Source organism: Tamandua tetradactyla, chromosome 3 (assembly GCF_023851605.1).
Source record: "Tamandua tetradactyla isolate mTamTet1 chromosome 3, mTamTet1.pri, whole genome shotgun sequence".
In the NCBI taxonomy this organism is placed as follows: Eukaryota; Metazoa; Chordata; class Mammalia; order Pilosa; family Myrmecophagidae; genus Tamandua; species Tamandua tetradactyla.
In genome coordinates this window covers 97,055,177-97,072,180 of record NC_135329.1, presented here as the reverse complement: position 1 = coordinate 97,072,180, position 17,004 = coordinate 97,055,177, and the positions used below count along the sequence as shown (strand labels likewise).

Below are 17,004 nucleotides of genomic sequence, written 5' to 3'. Positions count from 1 at the left end.
TTATCCTATCCCGGTCCCTCCTTTGTATCTAGAAGCAGCTAAGTTGTCCTGCAGGCTTCCCAGGCCCATAGATGGGGGTTCTGTCCCAGGACAGCCTGCATGTGGCCCATTTCAGTGGGACTACGTTCTCTGAGCTGGTTCTGAAGCAACTCCAGGCCTTGGGGAGCTTGTGGTGGGGTGAGTGCATTTTGCGTGCAGAAAGAATGTGTTTTCTTAGGGTTCGGAGGGTGGAATGTGGTGGCGATTGTACGTGCCCCAGTCCCCCCTGTGGGTGTGGTTGTTCGGGAGAGGACCTCAGCCCGGGGGCCCAGCTCACAGGGTTAGTGAAAGCCCTACAGGGAGGCCCTGGAGCGGCCAGCGGCTGGAGGCCTTGGGGCCGGGAGAGGGGAGGCGGGGGGGGCACTATATGTGGCACCCCCCCCCCACTCAGGGAAGTCAAGGCCAGGCGGGCGGCAGTGGCCCGGGCACCAGCCTCTGGGAGAACTGCCGCCCTGGGGATGCCTCCACACAGACCTGTCCTGCCCCAAAACCCTGAGCCCATTGCTTCCCATTGCTTAAGCCACCCCCTCTGCACAGTGCTTCAGTAATGAAACGAACATGATAAGGAGTGGAAGCCCTGAGGTCAAGGTGGCTTCCCCAGGGGCACCTGGGTATGCCTGCTGGCCGCATTGCATCACTCACAATGGGTGGCGCCAGGGACGGCGGGTCCCTGCCAAGCAGCCATGGGACCAGACAGACCCTTTTCTGAGCTGTCCCCGTGCGGTTCCCACACTGCAGACCAGTCAGCGTGCTCACAGCCGAGGACGGTCCTTGTGTGGCCTGGGCAGCGGAGCCAGCACAGTCGGGCTGGCCGAGCACAGCTGTGCAACGCTTCCCCAGAGAGTGCCACTGAGCCCCGTCCTTGGAGATGGCTACCCCACTTCTCCTCGCCCTGTACCCTCAGGTCTGCGTCTCCAAGTCCCCCATCCTGGCCCTCCCTTCCTCCCATGGAACCCTGGAGGGTGGCCCCACAGGAGGACGAGTCGGGCCCCGGGGGCTCCTGCGTATGTCCACACACATCCAGCACCCCCCACCCCGCGGGCGTATGCCAGGTTACCAGGTCCCAGTCAATGCTGCGGAAGAAGGCGTGAGACTTGATGTCTGAAAACCCCGCCTGTGGCTGGCAGCCAAGCCTCTCTTTGGGATCCTGCGGGTCAGAGTTCAAAAAAAGGACAAGTCAGGACCCCAGCAAAGGAAACCCTGAGATGCAGCATCAACAAGGAAACCCGGCTTCCCATCCCTGAGACCCGACCGAGAACCAGCTGTTCCTTGACTAAAACTAAAACTTCTCTCTCCTAATATGTTAAGCTTTGTCACTAAACTTCTTTCCAGCATGGCCTCCCCTGGGTGGCGTCGTTAAGCGTGAATAAGAGGTGGTAGCTCAAAGATGCAGGGCTCAAAGGACAAAGCGCAGTCCAAACTTGCTCATTGACATACAACACTGCGGACACTAAAATAAACCAGCAGAGTGGGTGAGACCCCAGGCCTCACTCCCCCACGTGGTGGCCGGGCCCTGGGGCCCTGCTTCCACTCCCCCCACACGTTCCCACTCCCCCACCCCCACACGGCAGTCGGGACCCCAGGACCCCACTCCCCCCTCCCCCCTCCCAGCGGCCGGGCCCCAGGCCCCACTCCACTGTTGCCTTTGCTAAGGCGCAAGGGCCGAGGACGACCCCAGGTGCCCGCGGGGAGGCCGCACTCACCTTGTTCAGGAAGCCTTTGAGCACGCGGGAGGCCTTGACGGAGAGGAGCCGGGGAATCCGGATGGGTTTTTCCAGGATCACTGCACAGACCAGCCCAGTGAAGAGCTGCCCGTGCCACTTTCCTTCCCCACCATCCCCTCACACGGCGCTCGGGGTTCTATCCCTGGAGCGTCTGGGGTGCTGGCGAGGGCTGTCCTCCTGACCATGCGCACATCCGCAAGCGAGGGAGAAGTGACTAAGGGAAACTGGGAGAGGGAGGGGCCTGAGTGGTGCTCAGATGGCATCGGGGGTAGGGGGCTGCCGGAGCAAGGGGAGGGGCAAACGTGCCGGCGTCTCTGAGGAAAGAAAAGGTCAGCACCTTCTAACGCCAAGCAGCCCCCAAGGCTGGCCTGCTGCCCCCGCCAACCCGCCTCCCTAGTCGAGAAGCAGAAGAGGACACCGAGGCACCACTAGTGTAAAAGAAGGCATGTGTGTGCGCAGTCCTGCACACACGTGCACACACACGGTCCTGCACATGCACACACACACAAAGTCCTGCATGCACGAACACACATGCGCAGGGTCCTGCTGAGGCGCCACAGCCCCTTGGCGGCAGGGGGACAATGCGCCCTCTCTGCCATTTACCAGACACCTCATTCCCACCCTGCTGATGCATCTGACCCCTGAGCACAGTGTGTCCTGCTGCCTGCTCTGCACAGCCGGCACCCACCTGGCGTGCTCCTCCGGAAGTTTCCGCTGCCGCTGCATGTGGAACATGAGGTCGCCGCCGTTGACATACTCTATGACCAGGAACAGCCTGGAGGGGAGGAGGAGGCCATGACTAGTTGACAAAAGTTCCAGGCAGAGGAGCCTGTCAGCGGGAAGCTGCCCCAGGGTTATGGTGAGTGGCTAAGACGGGCCGGCCTTTGGCCATTGGCCGCACCCTCCTCTGCTCCGGGCACGCTCCTCCTAGGTGGCCAAGGTCAACACCAGGATTCCTTCCCCCTGGGGTCAGGAAGGGAAGGCGGCCCGGGCTGCAAGGGAAGGTCACAGCCAAGGACCTGACCCCTGAGCACAGCGTGTCCTGCTGCCTGCTCTGCACAGCCGGCGCTCGGGGCTCTATCCCTGGGGTGTCTGGGTGCCTGGGGGGCCCCACGTGGTGCCCACAAACCCCCTTCCCGCTGCAAGATGCCCCAACACGCAGACGGCCCTGTCCACTCCCCGCAGTTACAGCGGCCGCAGCCAGAGGGCGCCCGCGGGACTCGTGGCCACCGTGGGCCACAGCGTTGCTGAGGCAATGGGTTCTGGCCCAGGAGTAGGGTCAGGATGTGGGCTGGACGGGACAGGGGTGCACTTGGGGGGGGAGGCCCCCGGCTGTGCAGAAGGAATGGGGCCTCCGTCAAAGCAGGGCCTCTGCCCCAGTAGCTGACTTGAGATGCAGCCCCCCAACCAACAGTGTCCCCCGCTGTGGCCTGTTGGTGTGAGAGCTGGAACGTGGCTGGGTCAGGCCCTTCCATAACCGGGAATCACGGGTGTGTTTTCCTGGAGCTGCAGACAGCCCGGGGACCCCCGGAGCGGCTCAGGGGCACGATGGGGGTGTCTGGACGCAGAAGCCAGGGCACAGGCCGGGCAGCTTCCCGTCCTCCACCCACCCAGGCCGGGCGGCCCACGCACCTTGGAAAAGGTAATCCTCCGTGTTCACGTCGGGGTTGTCGGTGATGACGTCAAAGGGGGAGCGTCCGGCCATCATCTCGAACATGAGGACGCCCAGGGCCCACCGGTCCACGCTGAACCCTGCAGGGCGAGAGGGGCCCATCATGCCTGGGCTGTTGGTGGAGACGCCATCGGCGCAGCGCGATTGTCGACCACGCAGCGCAGGAAGCAGCCACGGCACGGCTGTAGCACGTTTCCTGGGCCACGGCCGAGGCTGGGCACCCCGACTCTTCAGATAGGTGGAGTGTCTCGTCCCCCGAGGCGGCCTGGCCACTCTGTATCCACTTTCCCAGGGTGCTTGGCCTTTTCCTACCTTGCTGCAAAACCTCTCACCTTGAAGCCATGCACTGGCTTCTGAATCTGCGCAGGTTTTCCAGGCCATGCTGGGCCCGTTCCTTTTGCTTGTAGTCGCCAGACATGAAGCCACTGAGGCCAGCGGAGACCTCAGACAACCTCCTCTTCTAGCTCTACAGAGTCCCTTCCTCTCACTGACATTACCTCCCCTACCCTTCTCTGCCTTTCCTGGTGGCGTTTCACGTTCAGACCTGTCAGGCGCGTCGGCCTGTGGGGAGCAGAGCACCTGCTGCAGGTCTACCTGGGCATGGCGGTCGATGGCCCCCCCGCTGCCTGCAGGCTGTCATGGTCCCCGCCGTACGGGGCTCCTTTCCTGGATGCGGACTAGCCTATTTGGGTCCACCGACCTGCCATTCTCCCTTCCCTAGCTACGAGGTCACTGGTCACAGGAGCTGTCCAGGTGTACAGCTCTCCAGGCAGGTGAGTGCCCCGCAGGCCCAGCCCCCGTAACAGCACAGAACATGTGCAGGAGCGTCCCCAGTGTGGTCAGGATTTGGCCCTAAAGCCCTCACGGCCGTCACATTTCTGTCTGGAACCTGGAGGCAGGCGTTGGGCTGTGCTCCAGCAAGTGGGCCACCCTCCCGCCGAGGAGCAGTGGGCTGGGATGTGCCCTTCCTGTCCCTGCTCAGGACCTGCTCCCAGTCCCGGGTGGGCAGCACTGCTGGCTGCAGGGGCTCCGGTGGTTTGTCTTGCTTCATGGGGCTTGTCCTCCTTCCCGGGCCTGGGGCCTGTCCGGACTAGCGGGTTGCCCAGTGATCCCTGCAGTGCTGTGAGGGGGCACAGGACTCCTGGGGAGCAAGGGGGAGGGGAGTCAGTGCAGGTGTGCACCTGGGTCAGGGCCAAAGAACATTGTGTGCATGGAAGGATATGTTGGTGTGTGAGTGTACGAATGTGTACAAGTGTGCATGAGCATGTGTGTACAGTAGTTGCATGAGTATGTGTTTGTATGTGTGTATAAGGTGTGAGTTGACTATATGTGTACGAGTAAGTATATTTACACGTGTTTTGTGCATGTGTATGAGTGAACATGTGAGTGTATAAGGGTATGTACAGGTTTAGGTGTGTGTGGAGCTGAGTGGGCTTTTGGTGTTCAGGTAGAAAGTGTCCCAGGACAGGGCTGTCCCTGGAGGCTCTATTGGGACATGACTCCCTGGTCTCCAACCCTGGGGGTCGGTTGTCGGCCCAGCGCCCCTTGCCCAGCCCACCACCCCCACCACTCAGCCCCTGCCCCCTTGCTCGGCCCCCTCCCCGCCCCTCAGCCCTCAGCCCCCTTCCTCGCCCTGCCCACGCCACCTCCCCTGCGCTGCCTGGAGGAGGAGGAAAAGCTCCCGGGGCCGGACATGTTCCCGTCCACCGGTGGCCATGACGGCCATGGTCCAGCTGCCCCTGGCCTGCTGCCCGCCCACATGGCCTCACTGTACTCCTCCCCTCGCAGGATCTCTGGGGCGATGTAGTTCAGGGTCCCACAGAAAGTGCTCGTCGTGTCTCCAGGGCCCAGGCCTTCCTGTGGGGACAAAGCCCAGTCACCGGGGCAAACGTCCTGCCCAGGCCACAGGAGCCGGCAGGGGCCAGCCCTCGGAACTGGGCTTTGGACATATAAATGACAGCGTCAGGGGGGTCACAGGGGGGCCAGCCGGGGGTCGCAGGGGCTGAGCCTGGGGGTCGTGAGTTCATAGGGACCAAGTCCAGGGGCCGTGAGGTTGTGGGGTCGGAGCTGGGGCCCAGCAAGCAAGGCGGCCTCACCTTGCACATGCCGTAGTCGGTCAGCTTGATGTGGCCATTGGCATCCAGCAGGACATTGTCCAGCTTCAGGTCACAGTAGATGATGCCGCGCTCGTGCAGGAAGTTCAGGGCCACACAGATCTCGGCGGTGTAGAACCTGGGGGGACACCATCAGCAGAGGGGGGGGAGTGACGTGCCATCAGCGGGGTAGGTAACGCGCCATCAGCAAGTGGGGCATGTGTCCTCAGCGTGGGGGGAGGGACGCGGGCCTACACGAGGCCCCGCCAACGTGGCATGCCCAGGCCTCCATGCCCACATCTGGACACGGGCACAGCTGCCCGCCCTTTCCCCAAGGAGCCCCGGGAGGTTCGAAAGGGGCGTGTGGGGTGCTGGCGAGGGCTGTCCTCCTGACCATGCGCTGCCCCGAGGCTCTAAGGTGGCCCCCAGCACGGCACGCACTGCATCCGCAAGCGAGGGAGAAGCGACTACGGGAAACTGGGAGAGGGAGGGGCCTGAGTGGTGCTCAGATGGCATCGGGGGTAGGGGACTGCTGGAGCAAGGGGAGGGGCAAACGTGCCCGCGTCTCTGAGGAAAGAAAAGGTCAGCACCTTCTAATGCCAAGCAGCCCCCAAGGCCTGGTCCCAAGCCCATGCGTCCTTCTCGGGAGGAAGCCAGGCCCTGCCCGGAGGGACCAGCGCCATCCTGACCTGACCGAGGAAAACCAGACATGGGAGAGAAACGAGGCAGTGACTCTGGTCCACCCAGTCACCCACCACCAGAGCCACCTGCTCTCAGCTGCCAGGCAGCATGGCGGGCACCAGGGCAGGCATGTCCTCGGAGGGAGGGGGCGGGGGGGGGCTGCGGCTCAGCAGGGGGCAGGGACTTGCTATGGAGTGCACTGGGCCCCTAGAACACGCTCACCCTGAGCCACACCCGCGACTGAGCTGATTTGAAGGAGGATCTTGAGGACGCGTTCAGTGAAGACGAGGCCACTGGGGCAGGGAGGGCCCAGCCCCACCTGACAAGTGTCTTTGCAAGAAGGGGAGACCAGGCACAGACAGACAGACACAGGCGGGAAGACAGCCACAGGACTGAGTGCAAAGACTGTCGGGGACCACGGGGCGGGGCGGAGCCCCTTGCTCCCTGGAGCCTTCAGAGTGTGCGGCCGACCCCATCACACACCGGCCTCCAGCACCAAGATGAGGCGTTCTTCCTGCCTGGGGCCGCCCAGCCTTCGGGCTCTGTTTCCACGGCCCCAGAGCACGAGCGCTGTTTTAGAAGTGGCCAGGGAAGGTCCCCCCAAGAGGTGTCAGAGCAGAGGCTCGCATGGAGCATGGGAGGGGGCGAGCCAGGAGCCAGGGCCACCCCCAGCAGAGAGGGAGGAAAAGCCAGGAAAGCAGGTGGGCAGGTGCACAGTTAAGGTGGGGTGGTGGGCAAGTGCACGGGCAAGGTAGGGCAGGTGGGCAGGTACACGGGCAGAGGGGGGCAGGTGGGTGGGTACACGGATAAAGGGGGGTAGTGGGTGGGTACACGGGTAAGGTGGGGCAGGTGGGAAGGTGCATGGGCAAGGTGGGACGGTGGGTGGGTGAGGGAAGAGGTGAGTAACCATCTGAGGAACCGCCACTGGCCTCCAGTCTGAGGAGTGGACCAGCGGGTGGGGACCGTCAGGCGGAGGCAGCAAGAAGAGGCCATGCTCTGAAGTGGACTGGGTGTGAGGTGGGCGAGAGGAGATGGTGGCACCCTGTGCCAGAGCCCGAGCGAGGGGTCCTGAGGCCACTTCTGGTGTCGGGACAACGCAGGCAGTGGTCCAGAGGAGGAAGGTCAGGAGTTCCGACCTGGCCACCCTGAATATGAGGTGCCGGCTGGTCCCCCAAGTAGGGGGGCCACTGGGGTCAGGGGAGAGGTCAGAGCAGGTGGTGGTGTTGGGGTCTCAGGGCCATGATCATGATTGAAAGATTTCGGGCTGGGGGCGCCCTCTAACAGCGGCCCAGGACCCTTCATGTCACAAAATGCGGCACCGCGGGATTTCGTACACTAGTACAACTTGCCCTGCATTTTAATGAGGTTCAGTTTTCAGAAATTATCTTCACAGCCATTTTCCCAGAAACTCCCTGCTGACGGCACTTGCAGATTTTTGGGTCAAAAGCCTGTTGCCCAGCGCTGTTTGTTTGCCTCTGGAATATCTGCGGCTCATTAGTGCCTCTTGCAGGGAGGTGAGAGTAAATTAGGGAAGGATAAAGCAAACCTGTTAATTTTCCTGGTCCTTGTGAGATTTCCTGACATTCTGGGGTTTGATATCCCTGATAAAAGGCTTTATAAATGACATGCCCGTTCTCCTGCCAGGTTTGCTCGTGACAAATTATCTATGAAGTCTTTGATTATGTATTTGAATTAGAAATAACGCCGAATGAACAACTGCAGGGCTGAAACAAAAGGCTGAAATTGCCAGTGGGGAGTCAGCCACTTCCGTCCCTTGGAAGGTGGGCAGCCCTGTCCTCGGGCCCAGTTGAGTGCCCCTGCACACAAAGACATGGGAACCTGGCCCTGCCACAGCCGGGCTTTGTGACTAAAGTTTTATTGGAACCCTCCACATTTCTGTGGGCTGCAGCAGCTTCCCTGCCTCACGGGCAGAGCTGGGTGATCACAGCAGACCAGGGACACCGGCTCTCCGGCCCTGTGCAGAAAGCGCGTGTGGCTCCAAGGAGAAAGATCAGGGATGGGAAGAGCTGCCCCCAGCAGGCACCTGCACTCAGCTCCCTCCCAGCGGCCCTGAGAGGGGCCCATGAAGTTTCCATGATAGGGGAAGACAGACTTAATCCCCCCCAAAAGTCAAACAATGAAAAAGGTTATTGACTTCCGGAGAAGATGGCGGCTTAGTAAGACGCGCAGATCTTAGTTCCTCCTCCAGAACAGCTACTAGGGGAGTAGAAACGATACAGAACAGCTCCCAGAGCCACGACAGAGATCAAAAAGACAGCGTACCCCATCCTGGAATGGCTGACTGGCTGAGAGAACCCGCTCTGGTGAGATCGCCGAGGGGCGCGGGCTTCACCGGGTGGGGCGGCAAGCGGCCGGAGTTCCTCCCTTCCCCCTTCCCGGGCCGGCTGGGAGAATTGGACAGGCGGTCCTCTCAAGCCGCGGCGGCTGGTGCCCACACCACGCGCGGCCCCCTGGACCAACTGAGAGAATTGGATCGGAAATCACCAGGCCACGGAGAACAGTGACGGGGGGGGCCCTTCTAAACACGTGACTCCCCAGGAACGGTGCACTCTCCTGGGCAGGCCGCGGCGGCTGGTGCCCTCTCGCAACGCTTGGCGCCCCGGGCCGACTAGGAAATTCGGACGGGTGCTCTCCCGGGCTGCGGCGGCCAGCGACCCTCCCCACATTCGGACCCTGGGCTGGCTGGCACTCTTCCAAGCCGCTTCGGCTGGCAAACCTCCCCCATGGTGAGAGTTTTCCAAAGTTAAAGGACCCACAGCACCTTTTACTGGTGGCACCCGCAGACAAACGGGTGCTACGAGTGCCACCTACTGGGCAGGATAAGAAAAACAGATCCCAGAGATTTCACAGAAAAATCTTCCAAACTGTTGGGTCCAGTACCCAGGGGAAGCTGACTAAATGCCCAGACGCCAGCAGAAGATAATGGATCACGCTCAAAAAATTGAAAATATGGCCCAGTCAAAGGAACAAACCAATAGTTCAAATGAGATACAGGAGCTTAGACAACTAATGCTGAATATACGAACAGAAATGGAAAACCTCTTCAAAAACGAAATCGATAAATTGAGGGAGGACATGAAGAAGACATGGGCTGAACAAAAAGAAGAAATAGAATATCTGAAAAAACAAATCACAGAACTTATGGAAGTGAAGGATAAAGTCGAAAAGATGGAAAAAACAATGGATACCTACAATGATAGATTTAAAGAGACAGAAGATAGAATTAGTGATTTGGAGGATGGGACATCTGAATTCCAAAAAGAAACAGAAACTATCGGGAAAAGAATGGAAAAATTTGAACAGGGTATCAGGGAACTCAAGGACAATATGAACCGCACAAATATACGTGTTGTGGGTGTCCCAGAAGGAGAAGAGAAGGGAAAAGGAGGAGAAAAACTAATGGAAGAAATTATCACTGAAAACTTCCCAACTCTTATGAAAGATCTAAAATTACAGATCCAAGAAGTGCAGCGCACCCCAAAGAGATTAGACCCAAATAGGCGTTCTCCAAGACACTTACTAGTTAGAATGTCAGAGGTCAAAGAGAAAGAGACGATCTTGAAAGCAGCAAGAGAAAAACAATCCATCACATACAAGGGAAACCCAATAAGACTATGTGTAGATTTCTCAGCAGAAACCATGGAAGCTAGAAGACAGTGGGATGATATATTTAAATTACTAAAAGAGAAAAACTGCCAACCAAGACTCTTATATCCAGCAAAATTGTCCTTCAAAAATGAGGGAGAAATTAAAACATTTTCAGACAAAAAGTCACTGAGAGAATTTGTGACCAAGAGACCAGCTCTGCAAGAAATACTAAAGGGAGCACTAGAGTCAGATACAAAAAGACAGAAGAGAGAGGTATGGAGAACAGTGTAGAAAGAAGGAAAGTCAGATATGATATATATAATACAAAAGGCAAAATGGTAGAGGAAAATATTATCCAAACAATAATAACACTAAATGTTAATGGACTGAATTCCCCAATCAAAAGACATAGAATGGCAGAATGGATTAAAAAACAGGATCCTTCTATATGCTGTCTACAGGAAACACATCTTAGACCCAAAGATAAACATAGGTTGAAAGTGAAAGGTTGGGAAAAGATATTTCATGCAAATAACAACCAGAAAAGAGCAGGAGTGGCTATACTAATATCCAACAAATTAGGCTTCAAATGTAAAACAGTTAAAAGAGACAAAGAAGGACACTATATACTAATAAAAGGAACAATTAAACAAGAAGACATAACAATCACAAATATTTACGCACCGAACCAGAATGCCCCAAAATACGTGAGGAATACACTGCAAACACTGAAAAGGGAAATAGACACATATACCATAATAGTTGGAGACTTCAATTCACCACTCTCATCAATGGACAGAACATCTAGACAGAGGATCAATAAAGAAATAGAGAATCTGAATATTACTATAAATGAGCTAGACTTAACAGACATTTATAGGACATTACATCCCACAACAGCAGGATACACCTTTTTCTCAAGTGCTCATGGATCATTCTCAAAGATAGACCATATGCTGGGTCACAAAGCAAGTCTTAACAAATTTAAAAAGATTGAAATCATACACAACACTTTCTCGGATCATAAAGGAATGAAGTTGGAAATCAATAATAGGCGGAGTGTCAGAGAATTCACAAATACGTGGAGGCTCAACAACACACTCTTAAACAACAAGTGGGTCAAAGAAGAAATTGCAAGAGAAATTAGTAAATACCTCGAGGTGAATGAAAATGAAAACACAACATATCAAAACTTATGGGATGCAGCAAAGGCAGTGCTAAGAGGGAAATTTATTGCCCTAAATGCCTATATCAGAAAAGAAGAAAAGGCAAAAATGCAGGAATTAACTGTCCACTTGGAAGAACTGGAGAAAGAAAACCAAACTAACCCAAAGCAAGCAAAAGGAAAGAAATAACAAAGATTAGAATAAAAATAAATAAAATTGAGAACATGAAAAAAATTGAGAAAATCAATAAATCCAGAAGTTGGTTCTATGAGAAAATCAATAAGATTAATGGGCCTTTAGCAAGATTGACAAAAAGAGGAGAGAGGATGCAAATAAATAAGATCAGAAATGGAAGAGGAGACATAACCACTGACCCCACAGAAATAAAGGAGGTAATAACAGGATACTACGAACAACTTTCTGCTAATAAATACAACAATGTAGATGAAATGGACAACTTTCTAGAAAGGCAGGAACAACCAACTTTGACTCGAGAAGAAATAGATGACCTCAACAAACCAATCACAAGTAAAGAAATCGAATCACTCATTAAAAAGCTTCCCATAAAGAAAAGTCCAGGGCCAGACGGCTTCACATGTGAATTCTGCCAAACATTCCAGAAAGAATTTGTACCAATCCTGCTCAAACTCTTCAAAAAAGTTAAAGAGGAGGGAAAGCTACCTAATTCATTCTATGAAGCCAACATCGCCCTCATACCCAAACCAGACAAAGATATTACAAAAAAAAGAAAACTACAGACCAATCTCTCTAATGAATATAGATGGAAAAATCCTCAACAAAATTCTAGCAAATTGAATCCAGCAACACATTAAAAGAATTATACATCACGACCAAGTAGGATTCATCCCAGGTATGCAAGGATGGCTGAACATAAGAAAATCAATTAATGTAATACACCATATCAACAAATCAAACCAGAAAAATCACATGATCATCTCAATTGATGGAGAGAAGGCATTTGACAAGATTCAACATCCCTTCCTGTTGAAAACACTTCAAAGGACAGGAATACAAGGGAACTTCCTTAAAATGATAGAGGGAATATATGAAAAACCCACAGCTAATATCATCCTCAATGGGAAAGAGCTGAAAACTTTCCCCCTAAGATCAAAAACAAGACAAGGATGTCCACTATCACCACTGTTATTCAATATTGTGTTGGAAGTTCTAGCCAGAGCAATTAAACATGAAAAAGAAATACAAGGCATCAAAATTGGAAAGGAAGAAGTAAAACTATCACTGTTTGCAGATGATATGATATTATATGTCGAAAACCCGGAAAATTCCACAACAAAACTACTAGAGCTAATAAATGAGTACAGCAAAGTAGCAGGTTACAAGATCAACATTCAAAAATCTGTAGTGTTTCTATACACTAGCAATGAAAAAGCTGAGGGGGAAATCAAGAAATGAATTCCATTTACAATTGCAACTAAAAGAATAAAATACCTAGGAATAAATTTAACTAAAGAGACAAAGACCTATACAAAGAAAACTACAAGAAATTGTTAAAAGAAATCACAGAAGACCTAAATAGATGGAAGGGCATACCGTGTTCATGGATTGGAAGACTAAACATAGCTAAGATGTCAATTCTACCAACATTGATTTACAGATTCAATGCAATACCAATCAAAATCCCAACAACTTACTTTTCAGAAATAGAAAAACCAATAAGCAAATTTATCTGGAAGGGCAGGGTGCCCCTAATTGCTAAAAGTACCTTGAGGAGAAAAAATGAAGCTGGAAGTCTCACGCTGCCTGGCTTTAAGGCATATTATGAAGCCACAGTGGTCAAAACAGCATGGTACTGGCATAAAGATAGATATATTGACCAAAGGAATCGAATAGAGTGCTCAGATATAGACCCTCTCATCTATGGACATTTGATCTTTGATAAGGCAGTCAAGCCAACTCACCCGGAACAGAACAGTCTCTTCAATAAATGGTGCCTAGAGAACTGGATATCCATATGCAAAAGAATCAAAGAGGACCCATATCTCACACCCTATACAGAAGTTAACTCCAAATGGATCAAAGATCTAAACATTAGGTCTAAGACCATAAAACAGTTACAGGAAAATGTAGGGAAATATCTCATAAATCTTCTAATTGCAGGCGGTTTTATAGACGTTACACCCAAAGCAAGAGCACTGAAGAAAGAAAGAAAGAAATGGGAACTCCTTAAAATTAAACACTTTTGTGCATCAAAAAACTTCATAAGAAAGTAAAAAGACAGCCTACACAATGGGAGACAATATTTGGAAATGCCATATCAGATAAAGGTCTAGTATCCAGAATTTATAAAGAGATTGTTCAACTCAACAACAAAAGGACAGCCAATCCAATTACAAAATTGAAAAAAGACTTGAACTGACACTTCTCAGAAGAGGAAATACAAATGGCCAAAAGGCACATGAAGAGATGATCAACGTCCCTGGCCATTAGAGAAATGCAAATCAAAACCACAATGAGATATCATCTCACACCCATCAGAATGGCCTTTATGAACAAAACAGAAAATGACAAGTGCTGGAGAGGATGTGGAGAAAGAGGCACATTTATTCACTGTTGGTGGGAATGTCAAATGGTGCAACTGCTGTGGAAGGCAGTTTGGCGGTTCCTCAAAAACCCGAATATAGAATTGCCATTATGACCCAGCAATACCACTGCTAGGTATCTACTCAGAGGACATAAGGGCAAAGACACAAACGGACATTTGCACACCAATGTTTATAGGAGCATTATTTACAATTGCAATGAGATGGAAACAGCCAAAATGCCCATCAACAGAAGAGTGGCTAAACAAACTGTGGTGTATACATACGATGGAATATCATGCAGCTTTAAGACAGAACAAACTTATGAAGTATGTAACAACATGGATAGACCTTGAGAACATTATGCTGAGTGAGTCTAGCCAAAAACTAAAGGACACATACTGTATGGTCTCACTGATATGAACTGACATTAATGAATAAACTTGGAATATTTTGTGGTAACAGAGACCATCAGGAGATAGAAATAGGGTAAGATACTGGGTAATTGGAGCTGAAGGGATACAGACTGTGCAACAAGACTGGATACAAAAACTCAGAAATGGACAGCACAATACTACCTAACTGTAATACAGTTATGTTAAAACACTGAATGAAGCTGCATGTGAGAATGATAGAAGGAGGAGGGCTGGGGACATAAATGAAATCAGAAAGAAAGATAGATGTTAAAGAGTGAGATGGTATATTCTAGGAATGCCTAGAGTGTAAATAATAGGGACTAAATGTACAGCATACAAATTTTAAAAATGTTTTTGCATGGGAAAGAACAAAGGAATGTCATTATTGCAGGGTGCTGAAAATAGATGGTAATTAATATTTTAAAATGTCACCTTATATGTGAGACTAAAGCAAAAAATGTTTATTTGTTACGAAATTTATATTTTGACTAGTGCATTTCCAAATACAACTCATGTAGATAGTTTGATTGAACACCATAAGTACTTGGAATCTCAGGTAGGACATGAGATTTCATTGGTTTGTCCAGAGTGATGCCCCGGGGGAATCCCAGAGTGATTCGATCAGTGAGTGGAAAAGTATCTGCAAAGCTCCCTTTGGGGAATGGTAAGAACAGGGAGAAATACAACTTCCCCAAGTTGAATTTCTGATATTCGCACAAGCAGTGTGGACAACCAAAGCTATAGGCTGAGCCCCCAGTCTTGGGGGTTGTTCATATGAAACTTAGCCCCACAAAGGATAGGTCAAGCCTACTTAAAATTTAGACCTAAGAGTCACCCCCAAGAGAGCCTCTTTCGTTGCTCAGATGTGGCCTCTCTCTCCAGCCAACAGTACAAGCAGTCTCACCACCCTCCCCCTCTCTATGTGGGACATGACTCCCAGGGGTGTGGACCTTCTTGGCAACATGGGACAGAGATCCTGGAATGAGCTGTGACTCAGCATCAAGGGATTGAGAAAAACCCTAGAATGAGCTCAGATTTAGCATCAAGGGATTGAGAAAACCTTCTGGACCAAAAGGGGGAAGAGGGAAATGAGACAAAGTGTCAATGGCCGAGAGATTCCAAACAGAGTCGAGAGGTTATGCTGGAGGTTATTTTTATGCATTAAATAGATATCACCTTGTTAGTCGAGATGTAATGGAGAGGCTGGTGGGAACTGCCTGAAAACGTAGAGCTGTGTTCCAGTAGCCATGTTTCTTGAGGATGATGGAATAATGATATAGCTGTTACAATGTTACTATGTAATTGTGAAAACCCTGTGTCTGATGCTCCTTTTATCTACCTTGTCAACAAAGGAGTAGAACACATGGAATAAAAATAAATAATAGGGGGAACAAATGCTAAAATAAATTTAGTTTGAAATGCTAGTGATCAATGAAAGCAAGGGGTAAGGGGTATGGTAGGTATAATCTTTTTTTCTTTTTCTTTCCTGTATTTGTTTAATTTCTTTTTCTATTGTCTTTTTATTTCTTTTTCTGAATTAATGCAAATGTTCTAAGAAATAATGAATATGCAACTAAGTGATGATATTGTGAATTACTGATTATATACGTTGATGTTTTATTTGGTTTCTTAATTTTTTAATTAATAAATAAATTTTAAAAAGAAAATAGAAAGGCAGCCTATGCAATGGGAGACAATATTTGAAAGCCACATATCAGATAAGGGTCTACTATCCAGAATACATAATGAGATTGTTCAACTCAACAACAAAAATACAAACAACCCAATTACAAAATGGGCCATAGACATGAACAGACGCTTCTCAGAAGAAGAAATACACATGGCTAAATGGCACATGAAAAGATGCGCAACTTCACTGGCTATTAGGGAAATGCAAATCAAAACCACAATGAGAGGGTGGGCCACGGTGGCTCAGCAGGCAAGAATGCTTGCCTGCCACGCCAGAGGACCCAGGTTCGATTCCCGGTGCCTGCCCATGTTAAAAAAACAAACAAACAAAAAACACAATGAGATATCATCTGACACCCACTAGAATGGCCACTATAAAAAAAAACAAAACAGAAAATGACAAGTGCTGGGCAGGATGTGGAGAAAGAGGCACATTTATCCCCCGTTGATGGGAATGTAAGATGGTACAACTACTGTTTGGCGGTTCCTCAGGAAGCTAGGTATAGAATTGCCATATAATCCAGCAATACCATTGCTAGCCATCTACTCAGAGGACATGAGAGCAAGGACACTAATGGACATTTGTTAATCAAAGTTTATAGCAGCATTATTTACAGTTGCCAAGAGAGGGAAATAGCCCAAATGTCCATCAACACATGAGTGGCTAAACAAGCTGTGGAATATACATACAGTGAAATTAAGACATAAGAATAAAGACATAAAGCATGTAACAATGTGGATGGACCTTGAGGACATTATGCTGAATGAAATTAGCCAGAAACAAAAGGACAAATACTGTATATTCTCACTCATATGAATTAACACTAATGAGTGAACTTGGAGAATTTCAATTAACAACACAGGTTATTAGGACATAAAAATAGGGTAGAGATCGGGTAATTGATGTTAAAGGGATGCAGATTGTTCAAAAGGACTGATTGTAAAAAGTTCAGAAATGGATAGCACAATACTACCTGACTGTAGCACCATAATATAAGTACACTGAATGAAGCTGTTTGTGAGAATGATAGAGGGAGGAAGGCTGGGGACACATTTGAAACCAGAAGGAATAGATGTTAAAGACTGAGATGGTATAATTTAGGAATGCCTAGAGTGTGCAATGATAGAGACTAAATATACGAATTAAAAAATGTTTTTTGCATGAGGAGGAACAAAGCAATGTCAATATTGCGGGGTGTTGAAAAGAGATGGCCATTCATATTTTAAAACTTCAACTTCTGTGTGAGACTAAAGCAAGAAGTGTTTATTTGATGCAAAATTTATATTTTGACTAGTGCATTTCCTAGTATAACCTATATGGACAGTTTAATTGAACATCATAAGTACATGAAAC

General features: G+C 50.3%; 1 protein-coding gene across 1 annotated transcript in view; it reads right to left on the bottom strand.

Annotated features, from left to right (window-relative positions):
- The window catches only part of LOC143675721 (protein kinase C zeta type-like), a 62,016-nt gene that overhangs the window by 12,705 nt on the left and 32,307 nt on the right, over positions 1–17,004 (bottom strand). Inside the window, exons 3-7 of the mRNA XM_077151766.1 lie at positions 5,532–5,667; positions 5,205–5,292; positions 3,396–3,515; positions 1,743–1,822; positions 1,097–1,186 (exon numbers count right to left, since the gene is read on the bottom strand). Coding sequence (XP_077007881.1) covers positions 1,097–1,186; positions 1,743–1,822; positions 3,396–3,515; positions 5,205–5,292; positions 5,532–5,667 — 514 coding nt within the window. The remainder of the gene's footprint in view (positions 1–1,096; positions 1,187–1,742; positions 1,823–3,395; positions 3,516–5,204; positions 5,293–5,531; positions 5,668–17,004) is intronic.